Source organism: Vigna umbellata, chromosome 11 (assembly GCF_029865625.1).
Source record: "Vigna umbellata cultivar VRB3 chromosome 11, Vumbellata_1.0, whole genome shotgun sequence".
Taxonomy (NCBI): domain Eukaryota; kingdom Viridiplantae; phylum Streptophyta; class Magnoliopsida; order Fabales; family Fabaceae; genus Vigna; species Vigna umbellata.
In genome coordinates this window covers 25,819,880-25,847,151 of record NC_142175.1, presented here as the reverse complement: position 1 = coordinate 25,847,151, position 27,272 = coordinate 25,819,880, and the positions used below count along the sequence as shown (strand labels likewise).

The 27,272-nt window shown below is 31.9% G+C and overlaps 3 protein-coding genes, 1 non-coding gene and 1 pseudogene across 6 annotated transcripts; 2 read left to right on the top strand and 3 right to left on the bottom strand.

The window, feature by feature from the left end:
- The first annotated feature begins 1,023 nt into the window (after nucleotides 1-1,023).
- Nucleotides 1,024-3,058, top strand: LOC124828524 (coenzyme Q biosynthesis Coq4 family protein / ubiquinone biosynthesis Coq4 family protein). Of its 3 annotated transcripts, none has more exons than XM_047301839.2 (3): nucleotides 1,024-1,165; nucleotides 1,816-2,031; nucleotides 2,388-3,058. In XM_047301839.2, the coding sequence occupies exons 2-3, from the start codon at nucleotides 1,849-1,851 to the stop codon at nucleotides 2,877-2,879; spliced, it is 675 nt and encodes a 224-aa protein (XP_047157795.1). In that variant the 5' UTR covers nucleotides 1,024-1,165; nucleotides 1,816-1,848; the 3' UTR covers nucleotides 2,880-3,058. The 3 variants fall into 3 exon arrangements, with proteins under 3 accessions (XP_047157795.1, XP_047157797.1, XP_087957798.1); XM_047301841.2 differs by having other exon boundaries at nucleotides 1,081-1,165; nucleotides 1,800-2,031; XM_088101672.1 differs by lacking the exon at nucleotides 1,024-1,165 and having other exon boundaries at nucleotides 1,339-2,031.
- Nucleotides 3,059-6,628: 3,570 nt separating this feature from the next.
- LOC124828527 (mitogen-activated protein kinase homolog MMK2) lies at nucleotides 6,629-12,112 on the top strand. Its single transcript, XM_047301844.2, has 6 exons — nucleotides 6,629-7,044; nucleotides 7,780-7,909; nucleotides 8,106-8,243; nucleotides 9,426-9,758; nucleotides 10,639-10,822; nucleotides 11,479-12,112. The coding sequence occupies exons 1-6, from the start codon at nucleotides 6,887-6,889 to the stop codon at nucleotides 11,652-11,654; spliced, it is 1,119 nt and encodes a 372-aa protein (XP_047157800.1). The 5' UTR covers nucleotides 6,629-6,886; the 3' UTR covers nucleotides 11,655-12,112.
- Nucleotides 12,113-12,178: 66 nt separating this feature from the next.
- Nucleotides 12,179-16,409, bottom strand: LOC124828526 (putative polygalacturonase). Its single transcript, XM_047301842.2, has 6 exons — nucleotides 16,265-16,409; nucleotides 15,750-16,085; nucleotides 14,515-14,635; nucleotides 14,007-14,181; nucleotides 13,822-13,892; nucleotides 12,179-13,070 (listed from the first exon to the last, which is right to left on the bottom strand). The coding sequence occupies exons 1-6, from the start codon at nucleotides 16,292-16,294 to the stop codon at nucleotides 12,361-12,363; spliced, it is 1,443 nt and encodes a 480-aa protein (XP_047157798.1). The 5' UTR covers nucleotides 16,295-16,409; the 3' UTR covers nucleotides 12,179-12,360.
- A 2,315-nt stretch (nucleotides 16,410-18,724) lies between these two features.
- LOC124828528 (putative polygalacturonase) lies at nucleotides 18,725-23,798 on the bottom strand (annotated as a pseudogene).
- LOC124828529 (small nucleolar RNA U3) lies at nucleotides 21,603-21,825 on the bottom strand. The gene has a single exon (XR_007028026.1). It is a non-coding gene; the product is annotated as a small nucleolar RNA U3 (small nucleolar RNA).
- Nucleotides 23,799-27,272: the final 3,474 nt, after the last annotated feature.

Below are 27,272 nucleotides of genomic sequence, written 5' to 3'. Positions count from 1 at the left end.
TTCAATAGCTTATTGTTCCACTAAAACAACAACTTATCATCCACATATCATAAAAAAATAAGCACAATTCAACAAGTATTTCAGAGCAAGAATCCACTATATCAACTACCAGTTTCAATATGTAGCATAATACACTATCATAGAATTCAAAATAATATATAACAAATTTCATACAATTCCATTATACCAAGTTAGACTATCAACAAACATTTAGCTTTCCTTGCATATTGGAAGCTTACACAACTCTAAATAACATAAAATTGCTTTCTTAGTCCAAGTAACTCTATTCGTTTCTACAAAACATTGAATCTTGATAGGTACGCAGTTAAAATTACTTATCAGTAGATAACATAAAAGAAGACTCAAACAATACATGCAATAGAATCAACATTGCATGTGCTAGAAAACACAAGACTAGAGAAAATAAAAAAAATCAACTTACTCTTTTGAAAGGACAGATCAAATTCAAATGAAGATTTTGCGATTGTAATCAAATGAACACTTTTTTATCTTCAAACAAATAACTTGACAATTAAAACTCTAATAGAGAAGACAAAAATTCCTTAATATAATTTCTATTTATCAGTTTTTAAACTTTATGTTATAGATTCTTAATATATATATATATATATATATATATAAATAATATAGTATAACTAATTTTAATAAAAAAATATAGTATTAAAACTATATTATTAAATGGAAATAGAAACAATGTATATAATTTTGTTATTTGTATTAAATAAGAAATAAGAAATATATTACTTTGTTAAAATGCTTATCTAAGAACTCTAATTATCTCAATTTAAAATATGCTGTGTTGCATTAATTTAAATTACTAAACAACACTTAAAAGATAAAATTTAAAATCATCAAATATTTTTACGGAACTAAATAGACACGAAGTCATATTTATTTTATACGAAGTAAAATCATATTTAAATCAATAAAAAAAACATTAGATAAAGTTGGGAAAAAAATGTTTCTTCAAACAAAAAAAAATTAAAACAAAAAAGAATACAAGTATATTTCATGTAATACTTTAGTATTTTAAAATGTAAATTTGTAACTGAGGACCAAACTAATTATTTATTCTGTAAAATCAGACAAGGCAGTTTCTTCACTTTGTGAACAACTTTTCCCCTCTTACTGGTTCTTCTTCCAGGTAACCAACCTTCGCTCTTTGCTTCCCAGAATTTCTCTCTCCATAATTTGTGTTTTCACTTTTTCTTGTTCCTTTTTTCTGTCCTCCTTTTCCAATTAATCTGATAATGGATGATTGTCTTTGGTTTGATGCGCTGAAAGTGTTCGGTAATTCTGACAGTTTTATTTTTCGGATAAAATGTTTTAGACTTGCCTGATTGATATTAGGATGCTAGATGTTTTATGGTTTTGATGTTTCCTATAATTAGTTCTATACTGAGGGTGTTGGTTCACTATTTATTGCTCTTGCCAAGGTTAATTTGAATGTTTATCATTCATGAAGACCAAAAGCCGCTTTTTTTTTGGAGATGTAGTTTTTCGTTGAAACAGTGATTCCCATTAAGTAAGAAGGAATAGAGGAAATGATTCGTGCTTCGCTTCCAAACTCAGTCTACTAGCTTTTCAAGCTTCATGATTTTCTATTACACTCACATTTTCTTGGGTTCACTTTCCTTTGATTTCGGTTACTACTAGGGTTTCACGGTCTTCAATAACACTCGCATTTTATTTCTTTCCCTTCCCCTTGATTTGTTCTCGTTTTCTCAGCTTTTGTTGAATCAAAAGTTGATAAAATTGGTTTTCTTTCTGACAAATAGTGATGTATGGAATCAGATTGGAAAGGTTAGTTTTGGTTAGTTATCTGCAATGATAGAAGGTAGTAGAATCCGGTTGAAGACATGGCAGCAGGCTGCTGTGGCAGTGGGTTCGGCAGTGGGGGCATTGTTGGACCCTCGAAGAGCAGATTTGATAGCGGCTCTTGGTGAGACGACTGGAAAGCCTGCTTTTGAGAAAGTTCTTCAGAGGATGAAGAGTTGCCCTGAAGGGAAGGTGAGCTAGTTTATTTTATTATAATCTTATTAGTTTTTGGTTAATGTGGATGTTCTCCTTGCTCATGTTGTTTCCGATGTTGATTTATTCTATTTGCTTTTTGTTGGATGCTCTATAGCTAGTACTAGCAACAACCATAGTTTATTTGTTCTTGAGATAACAAAGAGTTTAGGATCAGGTGATGGGTGGCCCTTGGTTTTACTCATTGATAAAAGTGATTATGAACACCTATCACTTATCACTAACAATCACTCTCATTCTTATCACTAAATTAACTGGCATTATTTTTTGCCTGTTGAAGCATACAATTATGCCACATCAAACCAATCGTTTTCTTTTATAATTCTGATTTATAGGCTGTGTTATTGGAGCGTCCTCGTGTTGTTTCTGCAAATGTCGGACATGCTTGGGACCTGCCTGAAAACACATTCGGTGCTGCCTATGCTAGGTTTATGGGATCCAGGAACTTTTCACCAGATGATCGACCTCCTGTTCGGTTCATGGATACAGATGAACTGGCCTATGTAACAATGAGAGCTCGTGAAGTGCATGACTTCTGGCATACCCTTTTTGACCTTCCCACTAACTTGATTGGGGAGACATCGTTGAAGGTTATTGAGTTTGAGCAGATGGGCCTTCCTATGTGCCTGCTGTCCGTTGTAGGGGGCACCGCTAGATTCAGTGGAAAGCAGAGGAAATTGTTTTATCAGCATTACTTCCCCTGGGCTATTCGTGCTGGCATGCAATGCACTGATCTTATGTGTGTGTATTATGAGCGGCATTTTCACGAAGACTTGGAAGATGTTCGCAGAAAACTGCAAATTGTTCCTGCTCCCGTTGTTCCTTAGCTGTATGTATTCGGACATGAAAGTTGTTTTGGTGATGGCATTGTGCTAGAGCTTTGCTATCCATATTTTGGAATAAAATCAACTGTACAACCTTTTCCTCTAATATCTTAGTCAATTAGTTTTGTATTTGTTGGATTTTATCATATGATCAGTAAAATAGACTTACATTACAATCACAACTATTTTTCAACATATCCTGTTATGTTATAGTTTTATTCTTCTTGTATCAACAGTGATTTATCAATCCATGTGATTGCAAATTACTAATCACTGACTTTATTTGTCTTACCGGCCAGGGGTATGCAGAAACCACTTGTGATCCAAACCAAACTGCGAAACACAGAATTAAATAGAAATAATCAAACTTAAAACAATTTAATTACGAAACCACTTTCTCAAAACAGTTTGGCTACGCAAACTAATTTGCTTAAGTAATTTGTTGAGCTACATGCAAATCTATAAATACTTAAAGGCCAAATTGCATGTCTTTTTTAAACATTCTGAACTTACTGTTTCAAAATTTTCAAACCCTACCGTCAAATAAGAACCTTGTCTCTTAATTCTGTATGCAAACTCCATATGAACCCTTACTTCAGAATTTTCAAACACTAGCTCCAAATCACCATTGTGAAGTAGGGATTTTGTTTCTTTATCTCTGATCACATGAATTAAGCCTCACTCTGATTCAATCCTTCTAAGTAGTTTGTTCTTGTTTCGGTCCTTTTGGCCGGCCCATATATCAGATTGAACGTATTTATTGACTCAGCATTCACATCCATGAAGGGCTGGTAAGAAATAATATTACATCGTCTTATTTTATCCATACAAGCCTGACTTAAATCGTAAACATGATCAAGTGTAAAATTTTTAATGATTAGCGAGATTTTTTTTTGGTTGCTGGGTAAAATATGTAGTGCTTTTCTGACGTTACAATTTTTCTAATATTCATGTTTCATCTTTTCATTATGTTAACGTGTGAATATGGGATGACCATCGTCTGATTGTGTGTATGCTTTCTGAGATTTGAACATTAATCACTCTTTTTGATGTGTGCATTGTTGTGTCTCCTCCTTATCTCAATTTGGGTGATTGCTTTGTGGGTGTTTATGGCATGCTGTTAATGATGCTTGGATCCTAAATTTCGCATGTCTCTTGCAAAAGTTTCAGAAAATTGCAGGAACTATTAGTAGCTTATAATTCTAGTCTCCCTACTTCAACTGTGGTAAAATTGGTGTGTGGTTTTTGAACGTTTGTACGTAAAATTGACTTTGGTTAGACTTGATTTTTTAGTGAAGTGATTTATGTTTGTTGGATGTTTTTATCCTGAAACCCAGTTTACTATAAAACTTGGCTAGTTTTTCAATCCAGTTGAAAAGCTACTATTTATCATTCTAGTAAAATCTAGCTTTGCAGCAAAACCAATTTTACTTAGCAATAATAAAAAAACCATAATTTTATAAAATCAAATCTGCTGTCAAAATCAATTCTTATTATTCCCATGCTGTAAGAGCAAACACAATTTTAGTATATCATGCAGATGGAATTGGATGTGCTGAGCCTTTTATGAAGGAGAGTTTGATGATTCGGTTGAGAAGTTATCTGATCTGAATTATTTTGTTTGCATGCTACATGTTCAATAAATGCTAGATTTCTAGAAAACATGATGATGGGCCCATATCATATAAAATTCTGATTCTTGCTTCACTTATTAATGGAACCTCATCTGTTTTGTATATCAAACTTTCATTACTACTTTATTATGGATGGAAACAGATGAAGCTTATTAATACCTTCTGTTATATTGACCTGTCGATTGACATTGTCAAATTGCTTTTACCCTATGACAAGTCAATCTGGCCCGTTATTCAATCACTTTATCATCAACCCCTGTTCTAAGTTATTCTGAAGATCTGTTTTCAGTTGATTCGTCGTTATTCGTGAATTAATAATTGTCAACAATAATATAATTTTCTATCTTTACTCGTTTTTGGAAAATCTTTCACTTGCTACTTTTATGTGTCACTATAGTCTGTAAACTGTATATTGTATCTGTTCATAACAAAAACATATGGTCTAAAGTAACCGAAACTGATATTTTCTTATGTTAAAGTCGCAAATTGTTTTCAGTACAACTATGATATCATAAGGGATTTTCCTATAATTTATAGTTTGATATTTCTTTATGGTTCTTATTGCTGTTAGCATATTATTGTTAGATTCTATCTCAAATTCTGGACAATAGAAACCACGGAATGAATGATAATGTCAATTGGATAAAAGCCTCCAGAGTATCAGAGTTTTCAGATGAACATGACAGCCTATGTTTCCGAGTCATGTCTTATGGATTTTGTCTCTATTCATTTTTGGACCACAATCTGGGAAAGTTTCTGTCTTTGCAAATTCCATGATCACACTTGGGCCAGGGATAAAAACAAGGACCTAAAGCAAAGTCTAAGAAAGAAACCGAAGACCAAGTATTTGGCATATAAAGAAACACAGATTTTGATTAAAATAAACATTGACTGTAAAATTTACTCATAATTTGCATCTGGTTTTCAGAGAATCCATTCCTGATAACACCACTTTTAGCAATCTTGTAAGTAAGTTTGGGTGTTCAAAATAAAGAGTAAGCCAATTCTTGTTTGTGCTATGTTGACGATGACTTGGACTTGTATTTATTTCACAAAAAAACCAGAAATTTCATTGACTTGACTTTGATCGGTGCAAAGCAAATTACTTTGACAATTTATGAAAATATGGTAAATACAAAGTCGGTGTTTTGTAGAGTAGAATGACGTTTCTTATAGACTTTTTACGTGGTCGTTACTTTACATGATAGCAGAGATGTCAAAAAAATTGTTTAACTAAAATTGAATGATGATACAATTTCTAAACTATGAACTGACATACGTATAAATATTGTTAATCTGAATACGTAGACATCTGAGACTTTCTATTAAATAGTTTTTATCAGTTCTTTTATAAAATTAATGTTATAGTGTTATTTTGATGTAAGAAATATAGACCATGTTGGTTGTGCATTATTGGAGTAATCGAAATATTTCATTTGTTGTAAATGTTTGAAATATTTCGCAACATAAGAAAAAAAAACTAAACACGTGGCTATATATGACAAGCTGGTTATATATTTCCAAATATAAAAAATAGTGGTGTTCTTCATCACCCATGACTATTGTTTTAATCTTTACCTTATTTCTAAACTTCCTATTAAATTCCATACCACGAGTTTGAAGATAATAATAAAAGATCTTGTACTTGCATTGAAATTGCATAAACCAGTTTCAAAGTTGGAGCTTGAATTGACCAAAACAGAAAATGTTGAAGCTTTGCTGTCTTTTTTTCCTTTTTGAATTTAATAATACTTTACTTGAAGTAAACAAAGCAGCATATTGATATTTATGCAATTTTTTAACACCAGAACCATAACATTATTCATTGAGAAACAGTTCATTTTAATTTTTGTATATACACTTTTTCGTTTGAATTGATTTTAAAAAATTCTGTACTACATAAATTAAAGCAATATACATAGAAATCAGAATAAATAACTTCTAAGTGAATTAAAAGAATAATTTTGGGATGTAATAGCAGATATAGAACTAAATATGTAATTAAACCTATAAAAAGTAATGTAGACACAACTATGATTTTCGAGGAAGGAAGATGAATTTGAACAAAAAGGGTAATCAAAATAATAAACAAATGAGGAAGAAAGGATTGGAAATGGAAAATCACAGACAGCACACCAACGTTGATGAAAAAAAGTGAAAAGAAAAGTCAATAAGATCACGGGTTCACACATGCGTGTCCGCTAGAAAAGCCTCGTACTCTTACCACTCTTTCTCTCTCTATGTCTTGAAACCGAAGTGCCTCAAAGTTAGCTCCTTTTCCACTCTGAATCACTCTATTTATATTGGGTCTTTCCTCTGGTTCCTTCTGAGTTTTTGGGTTTGAATTGAGTTGGGAAGAGGTCGTAGATACAAGACATGTCTGGTGTTGAGTCTGACCACAACAACATCAAAGGGGTACCAACTCATGGTGGACGCTACATTCAGTACAATATCTATGGCAACCTCTTCGAAGTTTCCAGAAAGTATGTCCCTCCTATTCGCCCTGTGGGTAGAGGTGCTTATGGTATTGTTTGGTAAGTCAAAAGTCCCTTTCTTTTCTGGTGTTTTCTTTTGCTGAATTTATTACATTTGTTTTGTTGTGTGTTGCCTTTTGGGTAAAGGGGTTTTCTTGCTTTGAGCTATGTTGCTGTACTTTCCTATTCTGGTCTAGGATTAGCTGACTTTAGGAACAACGATTTTGTTACTGATCAAAACCCTTTTGTTAAGAATTAAGTAATTAACTTCCTTTGTTTTTGAATTCTGTCGTTCTTTTGTTATGTTTGGTCTGGTTGTTGACTTATTGAAGATTGGATTGGTTATTTTAGTTTGATTCTGAGGGAGACCAGTTTTGAGCTCAAATTGTTGCATTTTTCTTGTTTTTGATGTACAAATTGCCGTATCTTGATGGGATTCGTGTGTTACTCGTTCTCAGGCACTGTTTTTGTAGATTTTAAAATGTTGGCCAAGTGCGTAGACTTTCAAATCTCTTCCAATTTTGTTTTTTTATGTTTACTCAGTTGTTCATACTATAATTTTGCTGGAGTCAAAATGGAAAAACGAGATTAGATCATTCCTTTTTTGTGTCTGTGTGCTCCTGTGATACTGATGCTGTTAACAGCGTAGTTCTTTGTATTTCAAGATTCAATTGCACGGAGTACAATGTATATGTTCTGGATTGTGTATTAAATTTTGGGTCTGACTAGGAGTTCACTTTATTTTCTGTTATCAAAGATGTGTAGAACACTAACAATTTTTTTTGTTTCCTTCAGTGCTGCTGTAAATGCGGAGACAGGAGAGGAAGTTGCCATTAAGAAGGTTGGCAATGCATTTGACAACAGAATAGATGCCAAGAGGACCTTGCGAGAAATTAAACTTCTTCGGCACATGGATCATGCAAACGTAATTTTGATGCTTTTTACTTGCACTCATCTACAGCTTGTTTTCTTCCATGTTATTGTTTATTTGAAGTATTTACTTTCCTGTGAGACTATGTGAATTTTATTTGTCCTATTATTACTTTCTTTCTTCAGTTTATTCTTTGTTTCTTCGCCATTGTCCTATGATTACTGCTTATCAATTATTTTTTTCAATGCAGATTATGTCCATTAGAGATATTATACGACCTCCTCAGAAGGAAAACTTCAATGATGTATACCTTGTTTCCGAGTTAATGGACACAGATCTCCATCAAATAATACGTTCCAATCAACCACTGACTGATGATCATTGTCGGGTTAGCACTTTAATTAGTTTTAGCTTATGACTTTTAATCTGTGTAGTTTGAAGACTTTATAGCAAACAGCTTTATTAATGTACTCTCTTTTGGTTGTATAGTGACACAAACTGGAGATAAAGCCAAAAATAAAGTGCTTAGTAGATATTTTGAACATAAATCTGTGTCGAGTATGCTATACTGCACGTGTGTGAAGTAGTTCCATCTTAGTTTAATAGGCCTGAGTTTTTTATTCATGTTAAACTAAATTAGTGTCTTGTTTGCAGTTCAATGTTCTACGCTGCAACAGCTACAATACTGTAGTTGCATTGTTGTTACTTTCTGCAAAGTTTTACTTCCAATATCATGTCAATGGCGTAAATTAATTTCTTTTAGCATGCTTTAAACTTGAGCCAACTATTGAATTTGCACCAGACTTGAATTTGTGCCTCTACAATGATACATATTTTCTTATGGTCAGGATTTGAACAATAACATTGTGCATGGATAATACCTTACCTGATTACTCTCTTTTACTTTGCATATAAGCATTATATGGTAGCCACTCTCTAAAGTTTAGACCTATTATTAACTTTTATCTGAGGTATTCTTTTGATGAAATTTTTCCTCCATTCTTCTACGTATTTTTGGTGTTGATTTGTGACTTCATTTCATTGTTATTAATAAATTCAATCATTGGAAAGATTATGCTTTCGTTTTCATCTGTATTAATATTTGTGGGCAAAATTTTGTTCTCCAGTTATTGGAAAAATGTGATATAAGTCTGAGCTGAATGTGTATAATGTTGTTCTTCGCTTCCTCTACAAAAGACTATAGAAAATATTTTAATACGAATTTGTTTTATAATTTACATTGATATACTGATTTACCTTGGAATTTTCTTAGTAATTTAATCTTCTTGCTTTGGTTTAAATTGGTTAATGACATTCGATGTTTTATGTATCAAATCAATAGGTAAATTGTAATTATACTTATGAACATCCTGAAGAGCCTGGAACCTTGGAAGACTGAATGAAGCTCAGTCCGTGTACTAGGTGGTGTCGGTCTCCTATCTTGCTTGTGGGGTCCACATCATCTATTACACTGCTTGGACTTAGTGTGGTCTTTAAGGCTTCTGGCAGTGTAGCATGTTTTTTTTTATATTTCTTACAGTAACTCTTAAGTTCTTTCTTTTTTCCCCAGTATTTTCTGTATCAATTGCTTCGAGGACTCAAATATGTACATTCAGCAAATGTTTTGCACCGTGATCTAAAGCCTAGCAATTTGCTATTGAATGCCAATTGTGACCTTAAGATTGCCGATTTTGGCCTTGCTAGAACTACATCTGAAACTGATTTTATGACTGAGTATGTGGTCACTCGATGGTATCGAGCTCCCGAGTTACTTCTTAATTGTTCGGAATATACCGCAGCCATTGATATATGGTCTGTTGGTTGCATACTTGGAGAAATCATAACAAGACAACCACTCTTTCCTGGCAAAGATTATGTTCATCAGCTGAGACTAGTCACAGAGGTATTAGTTTGATATCATACTTCTGATTACTAGCATAAATCTATTGAGACTGGCTATGTTCTTATTTATTTGTATTTCTTTTGTCTCTTTTAGATCTGGAAGTTGGATCTACTTGTAAATTAGAGTTCCAACTTCTACAGCTTTATGCAATTGTGAATTGTGGGTGTCAACCTTTGGTGAAATGCTGTTGGTACTTTGATTATTTGAACCTTTTGTTTATTTCCATCAAATTAGTATGATAGGATTTGGGGAAAATTCAAGGCAAAAAAACTGAGTTTTTGAAGGATTGAATATTTTAACTGTCTGTCCAACGATTCAGGTCTGGTGGCATAAGAATTTTATTCTGAAATAAAATAATATGAAAAGAAAAAGCTGTGCACCAGTCATGTCACTTGTGCCCAAATGCACCACATCAGTTAGATTTTGGATCTTTATACTAATGTCTTCTGGATTTTACAACCTGTATTACCATGTGGAAATGTAGAATTGCAAAATTGTATACCAGTTTTGAAGTTCTGAAATGTTATAGGTTTTTATTTATGGACATGGTATTTGTGGTCCTTGTCTTTATAGTAGTTTTACTAGTAGAGTAGACCATACGATATTGTTGTCGAAAAACATTAAATAATTGTATTCTCTATGACTACTTTTGTACCCTTGATTTCTTTTGGCGTTTTGAGAACCTAAAGAAATCATATATGTAAGAAATGAAAATTGATTAAATTAAGAATGCTTGTATAGTCCCTGACCCATTCTGTTCTAGCAGTAGATTCAGATTATACAGTTTCCTGGTAGAATGTAAAGTTTCTTTCTTTCATGCTTTTTAGATCTCTTACTTAAACCTAACACTGCAATGACAATTCTCATTTCTTTCAAAAAGCTGATTGGTTCACCCGATGATGCTAGCCTTGGATTTCTACGAAGTGATAATGCTCGTAGATATGTAAAACAGCTTCCTCAGTATCCAAAGCAAAACTTTTCTGCTAGATTTCCCATCATGTCTCCTGGTGCTGTTGATTTGCTAGAGAAGATGCTTATCTTTGATCCTAACAGGCGTATTACAGGTATTCATCATGCAGAACTATTCCCCCAGTTTTATGAATAGCTGTGACTTTTATTGTTCTTGGAGCAGTATATGAATTGGAATGATACGGAGACAGATGTGAAAGACAAAAGTTATGAACTTTAGCACCAATAAGTACCTCATGAAAAAATAAACAGAAAAATAATTAAAATATGAGGTTACGAAATAAAAATCTTACAATTTTTTCCAATTTTGTTTTGAAGGGTACCCTTGTAAGTCTGTTTAGTGTTTTCTGGCCTAGAAATCATTTCTCAGTTTAGAACAACCAAATCAATGAAAAGTTTGTTTGTGGTTTAAGCGCCCTATGCTCTTTTTTTTTTTTTTTTTTAAATTTGTACAGGTATCTTGAACCTGTTACAGTATCAGTTTTTGTGGTGTGGTTCTCCCAAGGTTCTTATCATAACATTAGAGTAAAGCAACTAGTTTTGTGAAGTCATTTAAACTCTATTTTGTTTCTCGTGTTTCTGAACAATATAATACCAGAAATGATGATAATGATGAGATGGGGATACAGTGATTTCTGTTAGATGTCTTTGTACAAATATTTTACTATGAGAGTGTTCATATCTATTAATGACGAGATTCTCTTTTGTCTATATTTTTATTAACTGTATCCTATTTCTTAATTCTTTTCAGTTGATGAGGCATTGAGCCACCCATACATGGCACCTCTCCACGACATCAATGAGGAACCTGTTTGCACTAGACCCTTCAGTTTTGACTTTGAGCAACCGTCATTCACTGAAGAAGATATCAAGGAACTCATCTGGAGAGAATCTGTGAAGTTCAATCCTCTTCCACCAGTCTACTGAGATTTTGTTTTTATGTTGTATATGCTTAGTGAAATACCTGATAACTAATATACGTTATGACACTACTTTGGCAAGTTGCAGAGCACCACAGAACATGAAACATATTGGACATATCTGAGGTTGTTATGAGGTTTCTTTCATTTCAGTCTCATCTCAGATTCTTGGATAATCATATTGTTGTGATGTACTGAGGAAAGGATCAGAAGATGTGCAGCTTTACTCAGTTTTTCAGCTGAATATTCTTGAGCTCCAACTCCTTGTTGCACTTCTATCCTTCAGTTTAGACTCGAGGACGACGCACTGAATTCATCTTGCCAGTTTTTTCATCATTTACACGATGATAAATACATAACTTTTCATTTGTGTGGACAGAGATTATCCCATATTCCCATTGTATGACATAAAATGTAATGGTTTGTTTATTAGTATTCGAATAATTTAAAAAATTTCTTAAGTCAGACATGTGCAGTTGTCCTTTTAGCAAACTTTAACAGACAAAATTTGATTCATGTAACAATATAATATATAGGTTCCAAGAAGCTCAAAGCCATTTCATAAAATTGTAGCAAAAAGAAATTTGTTTTGTGACAATAATTTGGCAGAAAATTCATTACTCTACAGGAGTAACGATTTCTGGATTGTGGATAAGGTGGTAAAGACTAGACTTAAATAAATAACTATATGAACCATTGTATCACTAGTGTAGTCATGCATGTTTAATTCGGTAAGCACACTTCTTAAGCTTCAACGAATCAATTGGTAGATCATCTGTGGGGAAATCACAGGCTTTGATGTTCTCCTGCCCTTGATCAGGTAAAGAATTGCATGGCTTAGGAGTCACCCCACTTGTGGTTCCTTCAATATCAGTACATGTCCATGGCTGTTTCTTGGCCTTGGCTGCCATGTTAATGGTGACATTGGCAATGCAGATTCCAGTAAAAGGGTCACTGGAGATTCCTTCCAACCTAGCAGCCATGGTGACATTGTCAGCCACCACATCTCTGTAGTTGATACCTTTGATCTCAGGCAAGGCTTTAGGATCATAGTGGCTATCAGCATGGGAGCCATAGCTACCAGTCATCCAAAAAACCCATTTCATGGTGTGCAAGGTCATTCCCTTTACATATATGTCCTTCACATACCCTCCTCTCCCTACTGCAGTCTTGATTCTGACCCCTGATTCTGTATGGATGGCTGTGATATCCTCAGCTCTGACATCTTGGATTCCACCAGACATCTCACTTCCTAAGGCAATGGCTGCACTTTCTGGGGAAATGCATGTTAGCCGTCTGATCACTAGTTGTTTTGTGGGCCATCCAAACTTTATGCCATACTGATCCCACCCACTTTTCACTGCTATACAGTCATCTCCAGAAACTATGTAGCAGTCTTCAATTCTGGTATTTGTGCAAGAATCTATTGCCAAAAACAAGGAAAGACGATAATATCAATACCCTCACTGTCCAAAACTTGTACTGTGCTAGCATCCTTTTAACAATTCTACTTAATACTATTGAAATCTGATTCTTTGTTTCTTCCTGTCTAATTAGTGAAGTTGAAGACTCAGAATGGATGAAGACAAACTTTGTAAAAGGTTTACTACCAAAGTAGTGATTTTGAACCCTCTTAACTGGAAATATTTTTATTATTTATTCCTTTTCTTTTAAGTCTCATCTTTAAATGCTTATTTAATCTTGATAAGTTGAGATTTTCTCCGGGATAAATTGCATTTTAAGACTATTATAATCTTAAAAAAAAAATTTGAATTTATTTTTAAATTGACATACCATACAGTGACTTTTCTGTAGAATGGATGCAAATTTCAAAGTTTTGGCATACCCTCTTTTCATAAGTTCCTTAGAAACTTTTAAAAGCTTTACTTCTTTAATTTTCTTCTATCCAATTAAATAAAATATTTATTATTAACGATGAAAATAATTAATGATGTTCTTTTCAAATTTATTTATTTATATATTTTTAAAATTTAAAATACTTATATGATACAAGGAAAAACTACTTATAAACATACAATCATGTATAAATAACTAAATTAATATTAACATTTAAGTAAACTTAGATGGTTAATATTAATTTCTTTTACTATTTTTTACTTGGCATGCTCTCTCCACTGGAACATATATATAACAAATAATCTTCATATACTCACCTGGGTTGATGCCATCGGTGTTTGGAGATGGGACAGTAGCGATAATGGTGAGGCCTTTAATAATAATATCGCTGTACATTGTTCAAAAAATTATCATAAAAATCTTGAAACTGGAACAACATTTCAGATATTTAATAATGCTTCTGATAGTAATGTTGAAGGCATTTATAACTTAAATAAATTACCTGCTATAAACAGGATGAACATTCCATGATGGAGAATTTAGGAGGGTCAAATTAGAAATTTGAATCTTGTCTGAGAACATTAATTCAATCAAGTATGGACGAGTGTACTTCAACTGTTTCTTGTGAAATTTCTGCCACCAAAACGCTCCTTGACCATCTATGGTGCCATTGTCACCTATCACACCCCAACAGTGACATCAACCTTAATGTAACATCAAACTAAGAAAATTTTTAAACCAGCCTGTTCTGAAAGTAACTAAATGTCTAATATGACTCAAAGTAGCTCTTGAGAGACACATCGAGTATAAATATTAAATTAAACAATTAACTAATCGAAAATGTTTAAGGGAAAAAAGAAAGCCTAATGGGAATACATTGAATCAGAGAAAGGAAATATTGGCTACTTGGAATTCAAACTTTAGATGCGTAGCACATGTTTTCTGAAAAGGTTCACCAACCCTTAACTACTAGTTTGATAATTGTTTCATGCATGCAACTTTTTGCATACCTGTGACAATAACATCAGTGAGGTTTGTTCCAAATATGAGGCTGGTATACCTTCCTGCTGCTTCATCTCTTCCTCTACCGTACGATGGGAGTGGTTCAATCGCAGGCCACTCACTAATATCCTACACCAATTTATATTAATTAATAACTAATATTAATACAAAGAAAAACTTTGGTTAGTGGTGTTGCACATGGAACTGCTAAAGAATGAGCCACTCTAGGAACTGCTCCCCTATGAGAAAAAGACAAAAAGTGTATTGGACCAGACTATGCCAGGAATAACCAAAAGTGGAGGGATGAAAATTTGACTTGATTTTGGGGATTGAAGGTTCCTTTCACATATGGAACCAAATTTTCAAGTGAGTTTGTGAACAGTTTTCGTTGATCAAAGGTTTGGAAGTTTGAAAATTGCTTTCACGAGTTACTTTGACAATATTGCTTTGATAGCCTAATTTTCTAGTAACAGTAGAAAGTGAAGAACCTTGTGACACGTTTGAATTTCATTTATTCAACATTTTACCTTATTTGTAACTCAAGTGAATCCCTTTAAAAAGGTATATCTCCAATTTCATCCGTAAGTCACGAGTCTATGACACTATGACAGCGATAAATAACAAACTAGTTCTGTTTTTCATTTAGTTTTGAAATGAAACTAAGAACATATTACTAGTTTTCCATCAATGAAGTCCACTGACATGATTTATTTTCCCATGCACCAAAAGAAAGCTTAACAGCACCACGTCCTTGACTTATTATTGGCTTTCTTAGTCAGATTTGGAAAATAGTTCTCCCAAAATTCTGCCACAAGGAAAGGTGCAAGAAAGGGAAAAAGAAGCCAACTGCGTGAAAAAACCGTAGTTCAAATACCAGAATCAGTAGAATAGTTTTTTCAACTATACAGGAACAGTATAACACCTTGTGGACATACAAAGAAACTGATATTTGTGGTTTAGTCAGAAAATCAGTTAACATTATCTGGACATGTGAACAGAAGGTTATTAGAAACACACATAAAAAGTATATTACAAGATCTTTTGTGTAAAAGGTTTAGAAGGAGACTAAGAGATTTGACTATTAACTCAAACTAATGGTGTCAAGCAATCTATGTGATTGATCTCAGCAAGTAAAACAGGACAATAGTATCTGTAAATCAAGAAATTGAATGTTGACCAGGTCATGAATCTCATGTTTGTGATAACTTTTTTATCAAAGAATGAACAAAAATGAGAGAGATACCTGAGATGCAAGGAGAACAGCATCTTTGTGGAGATAGAGAGTGAAATGACTAGTAAGGCTAAAACTCCCAGTAAGCCATTTTCCCGCAGGAACATAGAGCTGAGCCCCCCCTTTTGAAGCATATTCACTCAGATGACTGATTGCAGACTTAAAGACCTTTGTGTTTGATGTTTTTCCATCTCCAACACCACCAAAATCCGTCAATGAAGCACTGTAAGCCCTGCAATTTATAGCTTTGTACTCGAAGGAAGTCCCAACAGATTTGGATTTTCTGCTCTCTGCTACCTCTGAGCTTAGCAGTGTCACCAAAAGAAGACCACAAACCAATCTAATTACCTGTAAAACAAAACACCCCTCAGAGAAAAAAAGAGCAGAAAATGAAGGTGTATGCATACATGTAACTCTATATATTTGTCAAGGGCTTTCCGTGCATAAGCTCTAAAAGTATAAGCAGGAAAGAAGAAACCAAAATTCAAGATAGAATGTCAGAGGAGGAAAAAGGGTCTCAGTTGTACCCTCATGTGAGCTTTCCACAAGAGCTCCATTCTAAGAAAAGATACTTTTGTATTTGTCTGAGGTACATGTGAAGACTGCAGCAACCATGCTAAGTATTTATAGGTGAAGTTTAGATATGGTCAAAAGGTTCATTCATGAATTCTCAAAATTCAAAAAGGTGAGTGATTATTATTTAGGATTTGTTTAACAAAATAAGCAACAATTATTTTTCTCTCTTGATAAACAATTTGGTAAATATGCCTATAACCTATGTACCAAAAGTTCTTTTTCTCATTCCTAGACATAAAACATACATGTCCACAGTTACTTGTTATCCTAGGAGCCATGATGTACCAAAAGAATGATACCTTATTTGTTGCGTCCAAGGCTTCATTCAATCTTAGTTGCAACTTCAAACAGGAGTTGTCCTGTTTTCTCCTAATTCATGAGTGGATTTTCGTTTCTTTCCATTTGCTTCGAAGGTTTTGTTTAGTTAGAATCTCTTAAGGAGAAAGGAACATCAATTCTAACTTGTATTCTATTCTTATTGTGCACATCTCCTTAAATAGTGACCCAAAATCAAACATGCAAAATGTTACATAACTTGCTTTTGAAAATTTATAGAAATAGATTTATGTCTTGGCATAATACGGTAATAAGAATAAGAGAAAGTATATATATTGAGAATTTAAGTTTAACTCTCACGTTATTATATAGAGATGAAAAAATTGATCAATATATAAAAAAGAAAATTTATAAATTTGTTATAAATTTAGACTGAAAACGAAATTAATCACTTATATAAAATAGTGAACATCTATTAGTGCGGTTTTGTTATGATTATGCTTTGTGAATTTAGGAAGAAGTTCAGAAATGTGAGATATTGGGTTGGTGTGGTATATACTATGATTATATTTGAACATATTTTTTTAAAAGTAATACTTTGATACACATAATTTTTTTATATTTAACATTATTTTTTCTTATTCTCTTTTTTAAAAAAATATAAAAGTTTAATTTTTATAGTTATTTTTTTTTAAAATATAAAAATTTAATTTTTTATGATATTTTATTCTTGTATTATGTGTTAGATAAATGTAAAAGTATATTATATTATTATTTTTTTAGTGGAATTCTCACTTCTCTTCTATGAGTCTTCTTCTTTCCTTTAAGCCAACGCTAATCCCCCATTATTGCCGGCCCATTTCATAAATTATTTGTGTCTAAAAGAATAATGTTTGGATGAAAAGAGATAATTTGTTCCATTAACAAGTGAGAGTGGTGAAGTGTGGTTGAGGTTGGAAAAGTCATTCCTTTAATTAACTCAAAGCATCAAAAGCGAAAAAAAGGCGATGATAAAGATAAGCATTAAGAAGCACATAATAGTGATTTTGACAGTTTTCAATAACAACAACTCCATTCCATGACAAGCAGTGGTGCTGCTACATTGCTGTTAGCTACATTTCAATGTCTTCATTACCTAAGACACTTATTCTGTCTTCTAACTTTTTATCTCTCTCTACCATTTCATTGTTGTTTCTTTTTTCAATTGGTTTAATTGGTTTTATGTATACTATTCAAATGTTGGCTTTCCATTTGGAGAATGATCAGAGTGCTGCGATTGGAGGCTTTTTGTTTCAAAAGGGGTGTAATTTGCTTTAGTAATTATTGAGATATACAAATTTTAAATATTTTTATAAATATTGAGATATACAAATTTTTTATTGAACTAGTATTTTGAGACGTACTCTTTTTTTTAATTCAAAATCTTGTTTAAAATTATGATTACAATTTATTTAATATCTTGTTTTAAACCATGATTCTAAGCATGTTTTTATTTTTTTAAAAATGTGTTTTAAAAATAATTTTTGGTAGCACGTTTTAGCTTTTTTTCAGTTTTTTTATTTATTTTTGAAATAGTGACTGTAGGCACATTATTAAATCAATCTTTTTAATCATTTTTTGGTTTTTTCTTATTTATTTAATAATGTAACTTATTGTATTCTTTTAAAAAATTAAAAATTAACATATAATTTTTAATTGATTATTGTATTTATTTTGTATAGTGTTATTAATTAGTTAAAATAATGATGCTAATTCAATCTAATAATTTGAAAAATAAAGGACAATAAGCAAACTAATAAATAAAAAAAATTCAGGGGCTCAAACATTAAATAAACAAAAAATTGAAATTAAATTTCTTTATTGTTAATATGGATAATTCTTCATTTTCTTTGCATATTCTCAAAAAGAAAGTTACGAAGATAAGAAAATTACAACTTTTATTCCTTTTCAAAATGCTGATGAATATGTTGAATGTACATTATTAACTAATCATTGTCCTTAACTTTATAGTTACAAACAAAAAAAAACAATGTCATAATTGATGATCATTTATAAATTCAATAGAAAAAATAACTTTTGATAACAACGGGAATACTAGACTTAAATATGAACAACTATATGACACATCTTAATTCTTAACACAAATGTGATGCATATTTAATGTGATAACTACACTGCTTAAGCTCCAACATATCAATTGAAAAAATCTCTTTGTGGAAAATCACAAGCTTTGATCAGGTAAAGAGTTGCATGGTTTTGGAGTGACCTCATTATAGTGATTCCTTCAACATCAGTGCATCTCCATGACTGTTCACAAGCTTTGTCTGAGATGTTAATACTGACAGATATGATGCCCTTCACATTTTATGGTATGCATGTTCATTCTTCTGACATATATGTCCTTCACATGCCCTCCTCTTCCTGCTGCAGTCTTGATTCTGACCCCTGATTATGTGTCAATGGCTGTGATGTCTTCAGCTCTGACATCTTGGATTCCACCTGAATCTCACTTCCTAAGACAATGGTTGCACCTTCAGGAGAAATGCATGGTAGCTTTCTCACCACCAAATGCTTTCTTGGCCAGCCAAACTTTATGCCATACTCATCCCATCCACTTTTCACTGCCACACATACAGTCATCTCCAGAAACTATGTAGCAATCCTCAATTTTTATATTTGTGCATGAGTCTAAGGCCAAAATAAGAAGTGAAAACAAAGAAGTTGAGGTTGTGTTAAGACTTCTTTTAACCACATTATCAAACTAAGAAATCAAAATGATTGTAAATACACTTAGTCAAAACTAAAAAATGGATAATTTATCCTGTAATTCACAAAAATAAAAGTTAACTCTTTTATTTCATATTCGTTATAAGTCTTGATCACTTTTCAATTGAAGTTATCATGATGATGAATTCTTTATAAATGTTATAGGATGTTGTCTACACGCCTCTCAATTTATAGAATATATTTCATAACTTTTAATTTATAATATATTTTATGACTTTCAATTTGTAAGATATATTTCACGACTTTCAATTTATAGAATATCCTTCGTGACTTTAAATTTATAGGATATCGTTCACGTCTTTCAATTTATAGGATATCGTTCATGACTTTTAATTTATAAGACATCGTTCATGACTTTCAATTGAACAATTGTTTATGATGGATAAGAAGGCACTAGTGAAGGATAAGATGAAATTGATGACATGTAGCTCTAAAGCTGAGCACGAGCAAGTAGAACTAGACAAAATTGCCTAGTAGAGTGGAGTACTTGACAAGATTGTCGAGTAACAAAGAAAACTTGACAAGTTTTCTTAGTAGTAAGGAGATGTCAACTAGACAACTAAGCATGTTGAAGAGGTTGGTAAGATATACAAATAACATAAACAATGAGATGAAGCATATGAAGCACTCAACAAATTGTCAAGTAATGCAGTGAACTTGGCAAGACAACCAAGTAACGTGAACAGGCCAACCAGGCAACTAGATCTAGGGAGGTGCTTGAAAAGTTCACATAGCTCGGAGGAGCATGCATAGAGTTTGGTGGAAAGTTTGGTAGAACATGTCGTCTACTCAAAGGAACATGAGGCCAACTCGATTGGGTTTAGTTTGAAAAAATTTACACAACTGAAATCATCAAGATTCAGAACAACTTTAGTTCAAACATATTTTAAGACAAAGTCAAACATATTTTAAAACAAAGTCAAACATATTTTAAAAAACAGTCATCATGCATGACGATTTTACTTTTTCAAAATTTTATAAGAAAATCGTCTTAAAAAATTATTAAGATTAATAATGACTTATTCATAAATAAAAATCAAGTATCCCAAGTTTGAAAATTATAGTGTAGGTTATTTTAATTTTTTAAAATTTGACAAACTCTTAATATACACTTGGAGAGGAAATAAAAATATAAGTTTATAAATTATATGATGTGATGAAAAAAAAGTGTAATAGGTATAGTTATTGATTTAGTTATAGATGATATAATGTTTATAATTACAAATACTCATAAAACTGCTGAAATTTTATTCTTCTTTTTCATCTAACTAACTATTGCATCTCTATATTCAAAGAGTAATTTTGTTAAAAAGGTAATGTGATTGAAAAAAAATTATAGGGAAAAAATGTAAAAGGGAAGAAGGCAAAATTTCCAAAAGAAAATGTAGTAAGAATAGATATAATAATTTTGAATTCTCACAACTTTACGTAATATATTTTAAGTAGAGTTGTTTTGTTGAAAAACAATGTCTTTCCCACTTTAAGTTTATGTTTGGCTTAAATTCTAAAACTTGACTTCCTATAAAATTTACTACTTTTTTTAATAAATTGAGTTTTAATGTTACACTAATCATGGAAGAAAATATAATTTTGAATTTAACTTTTAAAGTTTACTTAACATATCAATAGAAATGTCGAGTCCAAATGTTCACATAAATTTTTTTGTAATAATTTTCCATTTTATTTTAATTTTTTAATTTTTTTTTCTTTTTGTGTTCTGTATATATCGTTATAGTCACCAAATCTTGAGCTGCATACCTGGGTTTATGCCATCAGTGTTTGGAGATGGAAGAGAAGCCATAATGAGGCCTTTCACAATAATATTACTGTATATAGTGTTGCAGAATTTGTTATTACTATTATTTTACTAGATAAATATTTATCTATAAATAAATCTTTTTAGCATTTTTTTAAAAATAAATGTGTTAGAAAATAAAATATTTGGAGAGAAAAATTACCTGCTATAAACCGGATGAACCTTCCATGATGGAGAATTTAAGAGCGTTAGATTGGAATCTGAATTTTATCGGAGAACATTAATTCAATCGCGTACGGGCGAGTGTAGTTTAATCCTTTGGTGTAAAATCGCTGCCACCAAAATGTTCCTTGACCATCTATATGGTGCCATTGTCCCCTTTCACACCACAATTTCCTCATAAATTCATTCTCCTTTGATCCTGATTTGTGAGAATTAATGCAAATGTTTAAAAAAAAATATAGAATGGGAGTCTGTCAGACAACCCTGCGACCATCCCTAGCTTGTAAAGTAAGGGAACGATCCTCTACAGTTGGTGATGAGCCTGGTCCGCAAACAAGACCCACACTACCGTTAATCACGCTCTGATCACAGGGTCATGGTTCATCCACCAGACTTCAGTTCCTGTCTCCTTAGAACTTAAGGATACAGAGGTACGAGCCTATAGAACAGATCCTGTTCAAGTAAGGTCGTGACTAAGTCTGTCTGGTTCACGTTTATAAATGTACTTTATTTCCAAAAGTCTTTCGATGTGGGACTATATTTGCTGTTGTCATTGTGAACAATTCCTGTCTAGCTAGTTTCTTATTACTTGCAATCTGAATATGATATTTGTGGTGGCAAGTCAGATTGTAATCTCAACATTTACCGGTTAGATAAACACTCTAACTATATCAATTACTCTGCTTTCACACTGCATGCACCCTATTTTTCTATTTATTCTGCTATACTTTTTTTATTTTCTCTCTCTGTATCTCTGCTTTTTTTTTTTTTTTTACTTTCATTTACACTTTATCACCATTTATCATCCTTGGTTTTTATACTACGGCAGTTATATTAAGGCGAGTAAGTAAAGTTTGGGAACTAGAATTCAAAGTTTTGATGCGTAGCACATGTTTGATGAAAAGGTTCATCAACTTTAACTACTAGGTTGATTGTTTGATGCATGCAACTTTTTGTTTGCATACCTGTGACAATAACATCACTTAGGTTTGTTCCGAATATGAAGCTGGTGTACCTTCCAGAAGCTTCGTCTCTTCCTCTGCCATACGATGGGAGTTAGCTTCAGCACAGGCCACTCACTCATATCCTAAACCAATTAAAATTTTGGTTAGTAGTGTCACAGTGATAGTCCCAAAATGTACCACACTAGGAACTGTTTCAGTTTGAACAAAAGGCTAAAAGTGTATTGGAATTGGTTCACACCCACTATTGCACTGGCAGAGTTATGAATCTCATATTCGTGATTACTTTTTCATCAAAGGAGGAACAAAAATGAGAGAGATACCTGAGATGCAAGGAGAACAGCATCTTTGTGGAGGTAGATGGTGAAATGACTGGTAAGCCATTTTCCAGCAGGAACATAGAGCTGAGCCCCCCCTTTTAAAGCATACTCACTCAGATGACTGATTGCAGACTCAAAAATAAAATTCCTTTCAAGTTTGGGAATCTTCAACCGGTCTCTGCTATAATTTATATTTCGATTAAGGTGAGTTAATATTAAGTGGCTTAATATTAGGAAATGATGAGTAGGAAAAGTGTGGAGGAAGTGCTCCGTTGGGCTTACATCCAGTGTAATATACAGATAGAAATCTTGTTATAGTTACATTCCTTTTCTGATGATGAATGGGAAAAGTTTTAAGAGGGCGTATTTGGAGATCATCACATTTTCCTGCATCAACTATTGGTATATTTACATCTACTGAAATCCTTTGGAATAGAGCAGTGTGCACAAGATTATCTTTTCCTGCCTTTCCAGATTTCTTTCTTGGATTAAATAAGATTGCATTGATGATGGAGTGAAAGATATGCAATACTGAAACATTTCAAATGGAGTGTAAGAATATATTTTCAGTAACCAATCCTTAAGTGGCTTTATATTATGTGCCCTAGTTCATCATATATTCGAATGCCGCGCTAAAAATACATGTGAACATTTAACTTTAATTATAAAGCAGATTCGATGAACTGTGATAGTAGATTTATTATACTTTAAATTTGGTGGGCAAGATGAATAAGACAATAGGAATTTGAATACCAATTAATTATGTATCTAATTTGGTTTCTTCTTTTGAGGAAAAGCAAAGCTCATGTAATAATTAGGCCAAGCAGTGATCCTAGATATAGAGGAAAAGGAAAATAGATAATGTGAATGCATAATACTGTCGTCGTAAAAAACACATTGGTGCTTACAAGAATCACGGTTCGTTTCTAAAGCCATGCAACCTAAATGTAGCATTTTCCAAGTTCCAATAATGGATGTCACTAAGAAAAACATTCCATGCAAAAACTAGAAACGAACATCATGCACTTCAAAAATATGTAAAGTGTATATAAGAACTTAAGAAAAGCTTCTCTTCTTTCTATTATATACACTAATTAGTTTGAAAAATGTGCATATGTAACTTGAATCTGTCAAGGATGCTTCATCTTTCAGCTCACCGCATCCCGAGATCACACGAATGCACAACCGAAGAATTAATGTGTTTCCCACTTGTTTTTATCACTTTAATTGTCTTCACAATGATTCATTCATATATGCAAGAAAGAACTAAAGGTAAAAAGTATATACCGAAATTACTAAAGTTAAATTAAGTAAAAGATTAATATATACAAATATATTTTTAGTGGTTTATATTTAATTATATCTTTAAATTATATCAAATAGTATCATGGATATTTAAAGCGACGTATGGGAAAATGTTGAAATCATCTTGTCTTTCGATTAAAATTACAATTAAGAATAAAGGATATATACTTTTTTGAATATTTGTTCGAGGTATGACTTTATATACATCACTAACTAATTAGGCAATTTCTAAAATATAGCTTTTTTTAATAATGAGAAAATATTAACACCTATAAATAATAAGCAAATAAAAAAAAATCATGATGAAATCAATCTTCATGTAATTAAGAGGTTTCTGCTTCTGCTCCTTCAACAATAGATTTAGCTTATCCAAAAATATTATATGGTGCTTCTGTTATACCACTATAGTTAACGTTTTAAGTGGATCCTTCACCCAACCAAAGCAAGGAGTTAAAACCGAACATTTCAAAATTGCATTTATATATATATATATATATATATATATATATATATATATATATATATATATATCCTCCTAATTCTGTTTGATTTTCCTCTGCGGATGGTTTCTTGCAACAGTCATTTACTTTTACTATCAACCAGCTATTAGTGCCTCTTAAATTGTTTCTCTTTATCTTAAATTCTATTACATCTTCTCTTGAAATGTGTTACAACCTGTGTTCATACAAAAGAAATTAAACCAATTACCGAAAAGATAAAATATCTATCATGAAGATGGTTATTCTCACACCCTTGAGAATTCATACAGCCATTAGGGCTAGTGTAGCCTCACATAAATAGTTATGCTTAATGTGAAGTGACTATAGAAGAATTTCTCCCCAGTCGAGATCCAACACATTCAACAAATCATTGAAATGTAAGCAGAAAACCAGGGAGGGAAAAAGCAAAGTTTATCAGATACACTATGTGTGCGTGTGTGTGTGCATATATATATGTATATATGCACATTATTTTGTTGGAAATATGTATGACAGATGCAAGTTTAGCAGCAATCAAAGTTTTGTTCCCTGATTAGCCCCAGTAGAAATTTGGTCTCCGAGAGACAAGAATTTTACCTGCTCTTCAGCTCACGCACATGGCTTGTCACATATATATGCATTAATCCAACTAAACACACAATCAATGAAAGAGAAACACACTTCCTTTATATTTGACACAATACAACCAGAAAGTAGTTATATTCCATGGTTTAATTCGGACATCACCCACTGAAGGAAACAAAGCAAAAGAAGCAACACTTTGAACCAAAGACAGAAAGAGAAAAACAAAGTACTAGGAAAAGAAAGAAAGCTGTGTGGTTCCTTATGCAGCTTAACATCAGTTCTTTTTTCTGCCAAAGATTTGCTGAATGGTTAATGGTTTTGTTATCTCATTGGAAGTGGAGCTGGAAGTAGAAGAGGCTGAACTGGAGGATGAAGCACTTGCAGTTCCACTTCCACCACTGGGTGGCTTTCGGAAGGGTGATAGAATCTGCTGAATGTCTATCTTTGGTGCCATTTGGATAGTGGTAACAAGATCTTAAACAAAGAAACTACAAACTGAAACACTAAAACTTTTGCCCTTAATTTGAAGATAAATTTTGCTTGCAGTGAAGTTATTTATACTATCCATGGAACATGTTCTGTTTAAATCCAAGACATGATTTAGTGATATTTTTTTTCAATTATTAATTGGAGATAAATGAGATTTGAGTTCTAAAGATATATTGATATTTTTAATTCAAAACTTGAATTCAAGGTGTTTATGAATTTTTAAAGTCAAGGTGTTATGAATTACTTTTTTTCTGTCACTAATAAAGCTGACTTTTTTTATTTTCTTCATTAGAAAAAAATTACATAAATATAATATGAATCTAACTAATATAAGAAAATTAACATTATTTTTAACTCCAAATTTTAAAATAATATGAATTTGATTTTTTTTTACTGTCATTATGAGTTTTTTTATTTTCTCCCATAAACTCATTAGGAAGAGTCACATAAACGTGATATAAAGTTTAACCTCCATAAATTGTTAGGAAGATAACAAAAATAATAAATCTTTACGCATTGATATTATTTTCAATCCAAAATTTTTAAGAAAATGAATTTATGAATTTTTTATATTATATTAAATTTTTTTCATTTTTATCGAATCTATAACTTAGATTTAAACTTGAATTTTCTACAATTAATTTGGAATTTTATTTAAAAAGAAATGAATATAGATTTTTATAAAGAAATTAGTTTACAGATACTCTATTTTGTAAAAACTTTATAATATAATGATTTTTATTTTTAATTTATATAACCGGTTTTAATTTATATAAGTCTATGTATGCTTTCAATTAGAAATAGATGATATAAAAAAGTTTGTCCACATGTCGTAACTTATTTGAGAGAGTAGGTATCTAAACAATTATAATAAGACACGCACTTTCACTAAATATAAACAGCAATTTAAAACAGAAGGGTGCTAGTTTTGAATATCTTAAATTTCAAATATTTAGTGGTTGATTTTAAAAAAATGTAAAAGTTCGGTATTGAAATATCCATTTTTATTAAAAAAAGTAAGTAATTTTTTAATGTATATACTTCTATATTATCAACTATATTGCTTGAATTTTAACTTCAATGTTTCAAATTTCAAATGTATAAAACTTTGTTTGCATTTAAAGTTGTCTAAAAATCTTCAATAATTTATTATTTTATCAATTAATTTAACAACTAGTTTTGTAACGGGAGTTTAGGTGATGAGGTCTTTGGTCAAAACTTAGTTATGAGTGCATCAAAGTAACCTATATAAAGTGTAATCTATATGTGAATTAGTTTAATGCTTTTTTAGGTGAGAAGGCTTGACAAAAGACTTAACATTCACATTCATCTTTTTTGTCCATACTAAAGTCATCTCTTGTTAATAAACAATTTTGAATTTTCCTATATTGGTAAACAAGTTTATTTGCCATTGTGAAGCTTTCTCGTTTATCTATATTTAGAAATATAAATATGTGGATTAAAAATAATAATAATGGTTAAAAGTTAATATTACATGATACTTTAAAAATCAAATATTTTGATTAGGATATGATAAGGGCAAAATGTTCACTCACATAACAACAAACTTCTTGTTATATGCATGAGCTCTTTTTTAAAAATAATTCATTCATTATCTATTTGTACTCTAATTATGTCAATATTTGAAAGGGTTATATCATGTTTTGTTGATCGATGTCTAAAGGTGGATTCTATGTTATGAGCTACTCATCGGTATCTCTAGAAGATATACATAAAATTATTAGAAGAAATTAAAAAAAACAAGGGGCATGTGTCAT